The 13,258-nt window shown below is 34.7% G+C and overlaps 2 protein-coding genes and 1 non-coding gene across 3 annotated transcripts; 2 read left to right on the top strand and 1 right to left on the bottom strand.

Annotated features, from left to right (window-relative positions):
* Window positions 1-27: 27 nt before the first annotated feature.
* On the top strand, window positions 28-100 carry TRNAV-UAC (transfer RNA valine (anticodon UAC)). Its single transcript has one exon. It is a non-coding gene; the product is annotated as a tRNA-Val (tRNA).
* A 3,164-nt stretch (window positions 101-3,264) lies between these two features.
* Window positions 3,265-5,827, top strand: LOC114176592 (putative clathrin assembly protein At1g03050). The gene is made up of 3 exons (XM_028061675.2): window positions 3,265-3,487; window positions 3,666-4,452; window positions 4,571-5,827. Exons 2-3 carry the CDS (start codon window positions 3,768-3,770, stop codon window positions 5,650-5,652), a joined length of 1,767 nt encoding a protein of 588 aa, XP_027917476.1. The 5' UTR covers window positions 3,265-3,487; window positions 3,666-3,767; the 3' UTR covers window positions 5,653-5,827.
* Window positions 5,828-6,660: 833 nt separating this feature from the next.
* LOC114176593 (large ribosomal subunit protein eL42) lies at window positions 6,661-7,580 on the bottom strand. Its single transcript, XM_028061676.2, has 4 exons — window positions 7,425-7,580; window positions 7,163-7,342; window positions 6,977-7,051; window positions 6,661-6,881 (listed from the first exon to the last, which is right to left on the bottom strand). Exons 1-4 carry the CDS (start codon window positions 7,425-7,427, stop codon window positions 6,822-6,824), a joined length of 318 nt encoding a protein of 105 aa, XP_027917477.1. The 5' UTR covers window positions 7,428-7,580; the 3' UTR covers window positions 6,661-6,821.
* Window positions 7,581-13,258: the final 5,678 nt, after the last annotated feature.

Raw genomic sequence — 13,258 nt, 5'->3', positions numbered from 1 at the left:
AATCAAAAGTTGAACAAAAATGCATAAGTTGTTGTGGTGTAGTGGTTATCACGTTAGTTTTACACACTAAAGGTCCCCAGTTCAAACTTGGGCAACAATAAGTAAATTTTTTCAAAATCTTTTTATTATATAAAGTTGTGTTTGTTCTATTTAAACCTTTAGGTGTTACTGAGCCTCCATCAACATTAAGGTAATGTCTAGTACAAAGGTTAAGGTTGGAAAAATCAATCAAAAGTTGAACAAAGAAGCATAAGTTGTTATGGTGCAGTGATTATCACTTTAGTCTTACACACTAAAGGTCCCCAGTTTGATCCTGGGCAACAACAAGTATATTTTTTCAAAATTTTTTTATTAAGTTTTGTACCTATAAGGTTTTGTTTGTTCTATTTAAACCTTTAGGTGTTACTAAGCCTCCATCAACCTTGAGGTAATGTCTGGTACAAAAGTTAAGGTTGGAAAAATCAATTAAGTCTAAAACTCAAGTAAGTCTGAGTTGGGCCCAGATCAACTCGGTTGGAGTCTTGACTCAACTCAACTTGAGGTGAGCCCAAAATTACTCTACTCAAGGTAGCCTTTTTAAACTTGACATTGATTCAATGTTGGCCTAAGTAAACTTAGTGTAACATGAGCCCTACTCTACTTGGCCTTATATGGAACCAACTCACCTAGGTCTGATATTTTTCTGACTTGACTTGACCTGATGCAACCCGAGTGAGCCTTACTCAAGTCATATTGAGATGAGTTTGACTTACCTCAACTCGTGGTGCAACCAACTCGAATTGACCGTAAGTAAGTTTGATTCAACTTGACCCTTTGTGGGTCTAACTCAATTTGACATGATATGAATGCAACTCGACTTGGATTGATATGAGTCTGACTCTTTCCAATATGAGCTCAATTGAACTCAACATGAACTCGACTTGGATTGATATGATTCTGACTTGACTCTTTCCAATATGAGCTCAATTGAACTCAACATGATGTGAATCTTATCAATCTTGACTTGACCTGAACTCAGCCTAACTTATGCCCAACCCAAACAACCTACTTGACTTGAGCCTCACCCAACCTATCCATTTTTAGTTGGAACCCACTCGAATAGACTAGCCTATACATTGGCTTTGACTTATGAAGCATTTCTACATTTTGATTATGTGAACTTTTTCTTCTATGGAAATTTTTAACCTCGACCTACAAGAGTTAGGACATAACCTTATGAATAGAACCAAATTGATAAATCTAGTTAAAGGTGCATCAATAACTATAATGGTAGTGACAACTAAGAAAATGCAAAAAAGAAAAGGTTATTTTAGTATTTTACTATTAGTATTGGGGTGCATGTAAGAATCGTGGCAGTGCAGGAATAAAAAGCCATAATCATGATTATATGAAAGAACTATTGTGAGGACGAGTAAGAAGAGAGGAGAGAATCACATTTATGAGGCCCAGATGTGGATACGCACTCAGACACGACATGGATACGGATACGGAGATACACCTAAATTGAAAAAACATAAGACACGAAAGTTTCAAACTTTTAACTAACATATTGTCAACTAATACAAAAATGGATCTAATTTATCTATCTAATATCTAAAAAAGGGAAAAATAGTGATCATATAAGATTGTTTTCCTCATTTTTATAATCATAATAGAAACTTATGTGATAAGTTTACAAGTTTATGAATTTTTTTATAAAATCATTGAATTTGTGATTATTAACATTGTGTTAGAGTTATGTCAAAATCATGTTAAAGATAAAAAAATGTCTTTCAAATTGAACACTTTACTAACACATGTGTCGTACGAGTATATATATGTGTCAGTGTCCAATATATGTCTAACATAGTATGGCGTGTCGAACTTCATAACATATAAGTGAAGTCAGATGTGGGCGCTGGAATGGGAGGACAATGCTACATTCTTCTTTCATTTTTCAAGATTCTCAAATGACTCACAGAGGAATATCTTTGCAAATTTTCAAAATAATTGGGTAGGTTTTGAAAATTGTTTATCTTAAAAGAAGGAAGAAAAGATTGAATTTGTAGGATTCAAAAGTATTGAATGAGAGATATGAAAAGTTTCACAACTTAAAGCTCTCATTACTAATTCAAATACATACACTACTACTATACACAAAACATTAACTAAATTCAGATTTAAGCATAAACTAAATGTAATCATACCGGAGAATTATCATCACGTACTTAGTTTATAGCCTAAAAACAAATTCTGACACGTATATTTGTAACTTTTTCATTTTCAATTCATTTATCAATAAAATCGGAATTGATAAAGTGAGATTGAAGAAAAATGCATAATAACAACTTTAGAAACTTGTTACTAAATACTATTTAATAATGACTCAATATATTATCAAACTTGTAAATTAAGCAAAGTTACAAAATATTAAAAGTTAAAAGATTAAAGGATAAAAAAAAAGGAATGAAAATTGCAGATAATTACAAAATTATAGAAAAAACTAAAACAGAAATTATAAATTTTACAAAATATAGGACCAAAATTATCCTACAGCCCATAGATTTTGAAGTCATTGGTGGTGGAGAAGAACCAAGGGGATGCAAGAGAAATGGTATGTGTACCATTTAGCAATTAGAATGTATTTTAGAGGTGTTAAGAACCAAAGGCAAAATCTTTCACCCATTGATTGTGTACAAGAAGGGTTATGTTTGTGAAGATCCAAAAATTTCTCAAAAAAGTACTAAAATATGGAATAGAATAGAAAAAAGATAAATTCATTTTGTGACATTTTTTTTTTCATTTGATTCTATAATAAACTGGTTTATAATAACATAATTTAAAATGGAAAATATTACATAATTTGTTAAAATTGATAAACATGGTCTCTTTAGAGTTAATCCATATGTGTGTTTTGTTAAAGAAGATCATTGGAGATATAAGAATACTTACCTAATTACATCTTTGACTAACCTCTTTAGCTTTAATTGTGTATGATTGTGATCCTCTAGTTTTCTCTGCTTCTTTAATTTTGAAATAATTCGTATTCTAAATTCATCGCAAACCCTTCAATAAAGAAACAAAAATGAAAATTTGAGAGTATTAGAGATAAAGAAAATAAATAAATAAAAAGTTAAAATTTGCTTTATTTAAAAACTAAAATTAGATTGTGCGAAAAATATCAGCCATGAAAGAGAAAAAGCAAGCTAGCATACATGTCATGACAACTCATTCTGCTACCACGTTTTCATGCTACAAAAATGGGCTAAGCTTGGCCATTTGAGCCTGATCATTACCTTCACGCAGAGAAGAAACAACAGAGGGAAGGGAAGAATAGGGAAAAGAGAGGACTATAGAATCAACTATGTATCCTTCTGTATACCCTATTCTTCCTTTTCCTTCTAAACGTCAAACAAATATTTTTCTTCTTACTTTTTAATCATTCTGGGTTTAAGACATTACAAACAAACACTTTCATCGTAATTGTTGCCCCTCCTGTGTTCTTCAGGTAGCATTCTCTTTCTGTTTTTTTTTTTTTCTTTTGCATCACCCTTGTATCCTTTTCTCTGTTCAGAAATTTTTCAAAAAGGCAAGCCAGCCTTTAGATTGAATTTCAAATGCATCTCCATGGATATAAACTTATGCATGCAGGCCCTGTGAACAAGGTTTGATTTTGTAAATTGCAGGAGGGGACACGTTCTTTGAAGGGAAAATTAAGGAAATTGAGAGGTGGAAAAGTAGAAGATTTAATAGTGTGATTCGGAGGCAATTGGAAAAGGTAAAAATCGATGGCTCCAGGGTCATTAAGAAGAGCCATTGGAGCAGTGAAGGATCAAACGAGCATAGGCCTAGCGAAGGTGGGAAATAGCACCTCACTTGCTGATCTTCACGTGGCAATTGTAAAAGCAACGAAGCATGATGAATACCCAGCTGAAGAGAAGCACATGAGGGAGATTCTGAGCTTAACATGTTACTCTCGGACATTCATCAGTGCATGTGTAAACATCCTCTCAAGGCGTCTCAGCAGGACCAGTAGTTGGACAGTGGCTTTAAAAACACTCATTTTGATTCAAAGGTTGCTGTCGGAGGGTGATCCTGCGTATGAACAAGAAATATTCTTTGCAACTCGTCGCGGGACTCGCTTCCTCAACATGTCTGATTTCAGGGACAACTCAAAGTATAATTCATGGGAATTCTCTGCATTTCTACGCACCTATGCATTATATCTAGATGAAAGACTCGAGTATAGGATGCAAAGCAAACGTGGAAAGCGAAGCAGGTTTGCTTCTGATGAGGAAGAAGACGAAACCATGGAGAGAGAAAGTGAAAATGGTAGACATTCTAGAGAAAGAGACAGCGAAAGAGAAATGGTCAAAGCCACCCCAATTTCTGAATTGAAAACTAGCAATCTGTTTTCCAAAATGCAACACTTGCAATTGGTGCTTGAGCGCTTCATAGCTTGTCGTCCCACAGGTTTATTACTATTAGAACTATTAAATTTCATCGCAATTAGGAATTTACATGCATCTTATAAGAATTCTATGATTATAAAAGATTTGCATCTTGATTACTGTTTTGAACTAACTAACAGGGAAAGCAAAGACGCATCGACTTGTGACGGTGGCTCTCTACCCCATTGTGAAGGAGAGTTTCCAAATATATAACAACATCACAGAAATATTGACTATCTTCATTGATCGTTTCGTTGGCATGGAGATACCAGAGTGCATTAGGGTGTATGACATTTTTTGTCGCGTTGGGAAACAATATGATGAGCTAGATTTATTCTACAGCTGGTCCAAGAATATTGGAATTGCTCGCTCTACTGAGTACCCCGACATTGAGAGGGTTACAACAAAGAAGCTAGAGATCATGGATCAGTACATCAGAGACAAAGCACAAAACAAGAAAAACCAAACCCAAGAAGAAAACAGCGAAGAAGAAGAAGCAGAAGCAAAGGCAGAGGAGGAGAAGAATGAAATCAAGGCACTGCCAGCGCCAGAACATTTATGCCAAGAAGCAGCAGAAGATGTTGTAAAGGAAGAGAGGAAGGAAGAAGCCAGAGAGGAAAAAATAGTGCAAACAGAGCGTGATCTATTGGATTTTGGAGATGACATGGTGACAAGTGAAGAACATGGAGACAAGCTAGCCTTGGCATTATTTGATGGTGCAGTAGCAGAATCAAGTGCAACGCAAGCGCTTCCTTGGCATGCATTTGATGATGCAGTAGATTGGGAAACAGCATTAGTCCAATCACCCAGCAACTTATCAAACCGAAAGCCATCATTAGGAGGTGGATTTGACACACTTTTGTTGGATAGTATGTATAGACAAGCAGCAACAAATGCAGCTATGCAGGGACAAACTTATGGCAGTGCTAGCAGTATGGCTCTAGGGTTTAGAGGAGGGCCTGCAATGCTTGCATTACCTGCACCACAAACATCAGGAGGCAGTGCTAGTTTAGATCCCTTCGCAGCCTCATTGGCAGTGGCACCTCCAGCTTACGTTCAAATGTCAGAGATAGAGAGAAGACAGAAACTGTTAATGGAGGAACAGGTGATGTGGCAACAATATACAAATAGCATGCACGGAAATGCTGCATTTACAATACAACCTAACAATACTTATCAAATGCCTCAGTATCAACAAAACTATGGACATTATTATTATTAATTAGGACAACTTTTCCATTAGTTTGCAGTTGCACTTGACCCCAGTAGAAATACTTGTGTCTGAGCTCCTTGTGTCTGCTGACCACTCCCAAAAGTGTAATGTAAACCCACAAATAATATCTCATATATTCATTACTACATTTTGTTCCCAGTGTACTTTATTTCCCCAATGATTTGTTCCATGGTAATTGAATCAAGATAAACAATTATTTATTGAAGAACTTAAATTTTGCATTTTTGAATCATTTCATATAATGAAAATGATTCATAAACATTAAAAATATTAAACATATACCTAAAGGTATAAGTTATATAAATATGCAAAATGTACTTATTAAATTGATTTACTACATTTTTTTTTACCTTAAATATAAATGTTCTATTATTACTTAGTATGGTACTGAGTGAATACCAGTAATGCCTCCATACCAGCACGTTTTTCTCCCTCTAACTGCACTGACTTCTGTAGGCACTTTATTCTTGTTCATTGACTCCATTGAATGAGAGAAAGATTAAGATCAATAAACCAAAAGAAATTAGGGATTTTACAAATCAACTTGGACAAAACGAACGGAAACCCAAATCCATGGAGTTTGTAATTCAAGCCACGATTCCCGATTCGAAATACAATTCATGCCTATTGTATCGTGAACCACAGTTCCTAATATGATTTGTCCTACCATTGTCAAATAGTGAATATACCAAATTTACTAGATTACAAAAATACGGAACTACATTCAAAACTCGACAATTAACTCATTCCTAAATTCAAGTGCCATGGCTAATCCATAACAACTTCACAACACAATCCAAATTCGACAATTAACTAATTTCCTAAATTCAAGAGCCATAGCAAATCCATAACTTCTTCGTAACAAAAAATAAACAACTGAATTTTAAAACCCACAACTGCATTGCTCCCAAACAAAGTAAGCCAAAGAGCGATTCAGTAATGCACTAAGAATATAGATAGATGAAGCCAAACTATACGAAATAGACACAGTTCAGATTCAAGGAATGCAAAAAACTAGTCATTGATACTATAACAGTTCTCAAACAAAACTAAATAATATCCTCAAACACAAGGTATTACTCCAAAATTAAAATGCCAAAGACGGCAAACAACAAAAAATAAAAATAAAAATGAGTGTGTGAAATAGCAAATTCCAACTAAAACAGAGAGGTTCCCTTTCCCTTTTTGTCGCCGCCGATTTCGAAGTGCTTGCACCTCTGCAGATTAGAAACAATGCAAAAAATTAGAGCAACGAGTTCAAAACAACAATACGACAATACAAAAAAATACGACAGGAAGAGATTACAATTACCTTGATTGGATGTTGGGAGACATGTTTGCATCCCTGGCACTGGAGCCTCAGCACGATTTTCTTGGTGGTTTTTGCCTAATTAATTATAAAAAACGTGAATTAGTTATGAAAAACGTGAATTTAGTGACAAAAAGGATAAACAGCGCTTGGAGTGAACGGTATTGTCTTCTAGGGTTAGGGAGGTACCTTTTTGTGGAAAACGGGCTTGGTCTGTCCACCGTAACCGGACTGTTTACGGTCATAACGGCGTTTTCCCTGAGCGGCGATGCTGTCCTTACCCTTCTTGTATTGGGTGACCTTGTGGAGAGTGTGCTTCCTGCACTCCTTGCTCTTGCAGTAGGTTTTCTTGGTCTTCGGAACGTTCACCTTCCAAAAACAGTTACAAAAAATTAGTCACTGCAAAACGAGATCGATGGGAGCTTAAGGAGGAAGAAGAAGAAAAGCTTACCATTGTTGCAGAGATTGGTGAAGGAAAGCGGAAGCAGCGGAGTAGGGTTTAATGGCTTCTGCAAATTAGGGTTGGTTTAGTGTTCTTTCTCATCTTTTTCTCTTCTCGGAGTTGGGCTTTCTAGTACCAAGAAACTAAGCCCATAAGGTAATGTCTGGGTCGAGTTTCGTGGCCCAAAAAATATTCTTCCTTCCTACGTATTGGGAATTTCTTTCTGCACTTCCCTTCTTTCTTAGTGCATCTCATTAAATCTTATAATCCAATTTTATCCCTCAGTAAAATTAAATACCTAAACCTATGTTTTGGCGATGCGTGATGAAAGATAAGGAATGGAGCTCCCTATTCCTCCTCCATCAGAAGCCAACTTCAAAGAACTGTCGCTGGTGCATAATCAAAAGGTAATGCCTTCTGAATTATTCCTTTTTTTTTAACACATTCTGTAATATATATTTCAGAAATGTAGAAAAAAAATTCAGAATACATATTTTAAAATATAATATTAATATATTTCAAAATGTATACATTTAGAATGTAATTTTTTAAATATATTTCGGAAAGTATTTTTACATTTGGAAACATGTTCTGAAATATGATTCTACTATATATATTTAAAAAATACATTTTAGAATGTATATTTAAGAAAGATTTTCCAAAAAAAAAAATATTTAAATTTTTTTTTTCAAATGCGTATTACAGATCATAATTCTGAATTCAGAAATAGTTTTGGGTTGAAATTCATTGAAAAAAAAAAGACTGCAACAGTAATTTTTACTTTTTTGTATTATAATTTTAATAAGGAATAATTTAGAAGTATTATGTTTTATGGGTTGAAAGAGGAAAAAAATTTCCATCAGAATTTTAGAGGATTAAATTTTAGATTGTTACTGGTCGATGACCCGTGGGACGCACGGTTTGTCTATTTATTTATTTTTTTCTTAATAAGAGTTTTCATTTTTGTAAAAAAGAATAATAATAAAATGGTAAAATTATTATATAATGATAGTGGATGATAATAAATAATAAATAATAAAGTGATTGATTGTTCGGTATTTGAAATAAGCCTCTTATAAATATTATTATTAAAATAATGAAGAAGTAATTCTAATATATATGATAATGTTTTCAATTTTAAATATAATAGATGAAATTGACATTACAATATAGTGTTGCTAATTGATTTACGAAATAAATATTCGAAGACTCTTTTATAGTATGGTAATAATTAGTTAATGGTATGGTAATAATTAGTTAGTGTTTGAGGTTATGGAAAACTCTTTTGGAATTTCGTATTAGTATTATGAATTATAAATAGAGATAATATTTTCAACATTATGGATCAGGGGTTGCAATAAGAAAATTCGTGTGGTGAACTTAGCAAAGCCCATGTGTAGATGTGTGATGGTTATTAGGATCCACAATAATGGTAGAAGCTAAATATCGGTGCTCGAATATTATAAATGTGAATACTGTGTTGGTATCTATATGAAAGATAATTACTCTAGATATTTGTATGTTGGAATCATGATGTGCATTGGTGGATGAATGGATTAGCTTTCGTTTATTTTGTTAGTGTTGGTGTGGTTTGGGTGGATAATTTGTATTGTGAAGTTTGGGTGTTTTGGTACAAAGGAAAAGTATTCATCCTGATTATTGATAATCATAGTAGTTGCATATGAGGTCTAGGTATATGTTGTAAACAATAGCTTCAATCGGATCATTAAAGTCCAAAATTAAAAATTCTGATGGAATCTAAATTTCTATTAAACCATCATTAGGTCCGGATAATTTTCATCTTTGAGTTTAATTATCCATTCAAAGAATTGTTTGATTTCTCTTGCTTTGTTGTTTTTCGAATGACTTTGTGATACATACATGCGTTTTTGTTAAAGTTATAGTATTTGACAATGATCACATAGATATAAAACATTTATGATCTATCTAAAATTTGATCGGGTTTCTCGTGGAATTACTAGAAGGATCTGTTTAAAATTTGTTACGTGATTGACAAGTGTATCAAATCACACAAGTAATAAAGTGAAATGTGTAACATCCCTAAGAAATATTACTTAATTAAATAAATAAGTAAATAGTTGAAATTCAAAAGTCACAATATTATTATTCTCAAACGCGGAAAAATTTAAAATAATATCCAAGGCGCCAATATTTAAATGAAATTAAAACATAATGTCATTACAAAATTCAAAATTCCAATAACATAAATGAAAACCTAGTAAAATCCCTAGCTCTAATCCCAGCTAACCCTCACTCCGTCGTCTGTGCATCTACAGTATCACCTGTATCATCATCTACTCTCGTGTAATGAATCACACGATCATCGCCAATCACAAACAGAAATGGTAAGCTGATAAAATTAGAAATGACATATAAAATAACATAATCTATATAATAAGACACACATCTTATTCATTCTAATTAGTTCTTGGCCAAGACCTTATCCCCAAGGTTTTTCAACCTTTACAATACACAAATAGTTAGCCTCGGATTCAGGGTTTATGATGCTCACACGAACCTGCCCGCTTGTGGTCTTGCCTCTATGAACCTCCTCGCGCGTAGTCATACTCTACGAACCTCCCCGCTCGTAGTCCTGCTCTACGGACCTACCCGCCCGTAGTCCAACACATGTGATCCACCAACTACGTACCTTCCCGCACACAACACCTCTCAAGTGTGAGCACAAAACATACGAACCTACCTCGCTCGTATCCCCACATTTGAGTAACTGGATATGAATCTCCCGCTCATATCATCACATGTTCACCACCATCCATGAACCTACCCGCTCATGACACAGCATCTCCGGATCCAAGTAAAGCATCATTGCATAGAACAACACACACTGGCCATCGACAACAACATTATCGCCTAGCGCCGCCAGGCGAAATCTACCCAAACCGCCTGGCAGAACGCCTCTACCGCTAGGCGCCAAGTCATTGCAAACCCTCTGTTTGAAGTCTATCGCTTGGCGGACCACACCCCGCCGCCAGGCGCCACGCGTGACAATAACCCCCTGGTGCTCCTATCGCCTAGCGCACACACCCATGTCGCCAGGCGTTATACTAGTAGCGAAAATCCTACTGGTTTTTGCACCCCAAAGCTAGTTGGCTTACCACCCACGATACTACCACAAGTCCAGAATTACACGCACCATCTAAGATTAAATTCTTGGAGATTTGCAGTCCTCACAAGGTTCGATTGCTTATTAACCATAATTGTCAATTCCTTGATTCAAGGCCTATGAATTCACTAAGTCCTTTAAAATTGCATAATGCCTTAATCCCACTTATAGAAGCTACCACTAATCCAATATTTCAATATAAGGCCACTAGTCTCTAGTTAAACCCAAAAATGTATCCAAGTCTTGCATTTTAAAACTCCTACCAATCAAGTTTACGTAGCTATGATTTATACCTTAACCAACTAAGGCATGACCCTCTCAGGTTCCATTCATACACATCCAAGAAAACTTGTGCCTTCCAGAACCGAAGCTTTTGATTAGAATTATCATTCCCCCTCTCTTTCATTAATATTTCTACAATTGCACATGGACATAGTCGTACTATCACACTTCTTAACTATTCCCACTCTCAATTATTATATGTGTTTTGGTCCTTCCCTTTTCATCATCTAGTTTATATTACCACTCACTTCCATAGGTCTCTCCCTTGCTGCCAATTACACCATCTCGCTGAAATGGGCCTGCACCTCGTCGTCACCTAGCGGTAAGCTGGGTTCCACAAGGCAGTGTATCAGAACCAGAAAGAACCTCCTATCTCTGTGCCTGCGCGTAACCCAAGGCCCTAACCCAAAATATTTCCAATTTCTAAAAGGACCACAATACTCTAAATCGCATACGCTACATTAAAGCTCCCTCTCCAATTTCATTATTATGTCCATCAACCCTTACTCTCTAGAATTGGATTCCAATCGCCCTTCTCAAAACCTCTAGCGTATACCCATGCTTCGTTACTCACAATTTTCCCAAAAGGGTCAACACATAATCACTTATCATTCATATCACGACAATAAATCATCCAATATGATTGATACCCCTAATTTTTCCCAAAGTCATAATAACTCCCACACAGAACACCAAAAAATGAACAAAAACAACGCAAACAGTGTCGCGCCGCCTGACAAATATTCATCGCTGCTAGGCGGTTCATGCTAAAACCAAGAACATAGTCAAAATTTGTTGTGTTGCTTGGTGGCTCGGGCTTTACCGTTGGACAGTTTCTGGGCAGAAACCTATAAACCTCGAAAAACAGCGTGAATACACAGAATTTTCATGCAATTATTTCAAGCAAGGTCCAATACAACATGTGCGAATTTAAAACATATACAAACAACTCCCCTTACCTGGAATCCTTGCTCCAAATTCAAATATTTAGTGTCTCTAACCCAAAAGCTCTCCTAGCTTTTTCTTGCACTCCAACAATATCTTCCACACTCAATCCTCTCAGCAACCAACACGAAAAATACTTATGGAAAACCACTGCTTGAATCTCACGCACAAATGCAACACTCCCTTCGCTTCCAATTCTCTTCTCTCTCACAATTACTACCCTATAAAACTCTTTTTGTATTTTATTAAACATATAGTGTGCAACAATATATGATAAATGCTTCACTGGGATTGGGTTTCATGATTAAATTCAAAGCAAAAACACCAAACAATATACTTCTGATTCTTTCTCTAGCATTCACATCTTCTGTAAGAAGTTGTAATGTCTTAATGATAAGTCTAAACTTGAATAATAAAAAACATATGTCTAGTAATTTTTATTATAAGTTTGCATTAATGATCAAGATTTTGATGTTACGAATGATTAAATATTTCACATTTATGTCTAACATGTGAAATCTATTAGTTGTTTTATCCTGATTAGGTTTCCCAAATTATCTTTCAATCAGCAGGTACTCCCACATATGCAATCAATTTAGAATATGCAGTTAAACCAATAATAGAACACAACAGTGATGAAAAATAGTTATATTGAATAGTGAAATTCACAAAGAGTTGAGAATACATTACACACAACCTACATGAATAAAGGAGTTATTACTCCTTAACATTTTGAAATTTCAAAAACATGCTTTACATTTGTTTTGTACATAAATCTTTGTTTGTGATGATGACGTTTGTTAACTCAGATCCTTACTCCAAATCAACTCATTTGTAGGTATTCTACAATTCAAATGTTGAGAATAGTAAAACAATAACAATAACCTCTCTATCTACAATAAAACAACATATAAATAAAACAAAATTGCAATACACATATACTGCTTTAGTAACTCTTTCATTTCTTTTATTTATAGGAAATCTTGATCCATGAACAACTTCATACCATGCCAAGAGTTGAATATGGACACAGGCCATGCACCTGACAAAGTAAACAATTTAGTTAGTTGCGATTTAAACCAATATAGAAATACATAATTAGTTTGATACTAGAAGCAAACTTGATTTTGGCTTGTGTCAAGATTATCACAAAATCCCCAATTTCTTTTTGTTCCATCCAATAGCTTAAAAACTTTGTTGCATAGAAATCTCATAAAGTGCAGCCAATTGTACAACCACTACATATTACAATTTAAACTATATTAAGTTAAGTAAACACCCATTAAATAATGTAATTCAAACAGATGAACTTACTCAACTTAGATCAAACAAATAAAAAACATGTATAGAATTTGCATTGGTTTTCACATTGTGCACAATGGCAACTATATCTAAATGGAAGCCAAACAATTAGAACCAATAATAACATTATATCTAAATGGATAAGTCAAACAATTAGCATCAATAATAA

Source organism: Vigna unguiculata, chromosome 3, assembly GCF_037176805.1.
Source record: "Vigna unguiculata cultivar grain cowpea cultivar isolate G323 ecotype 2 chromosome 3, ASM3717680v1, whole genome shotgun sequence".
Classification (NCBI taxonomy): Eukaryota; Viridiplantae; Streptophyta; class Magnoliopsida; order Fabales; family Fabaceae; genus Vigna; species Vigna unguiculata.
This window is presented reverse-complemented; position numbering and strand designations above follow the sequence as displayed.

Coding starts and splice junctions, on each gene's coding strand:
- LOC114176592 (XM_028061675.2), top strand. CDS start 3,768: ATGGCTCCAGGGTCATTAAGAAGAGCCATTGGAGCAGTGAAGGATCAA. Junction 4,453..4,570: donor CATAGCTTGTCGTCCCACAG/GTTTATTACTAT, acceptor ACTAACTAACAG/GGAAAGCAAAGACGCATCGA.
- LOC114176593 (XM_028061676.2), bottom strand. Junction 7,052..7,162: donor AGCCCGTTTTCCACAAAAAG/GTACCTCCCTAA, acceptor ATAATTAATTAG/GCAAAAACCACCAAGAAAAT. Junction 6,882..6,976: donor TCTCCCAACATCCAATCAAG/GTAATTGTAATC, acceptor TCTAATCTGCAG/AGGTGCAAGCACTTCGAAAT.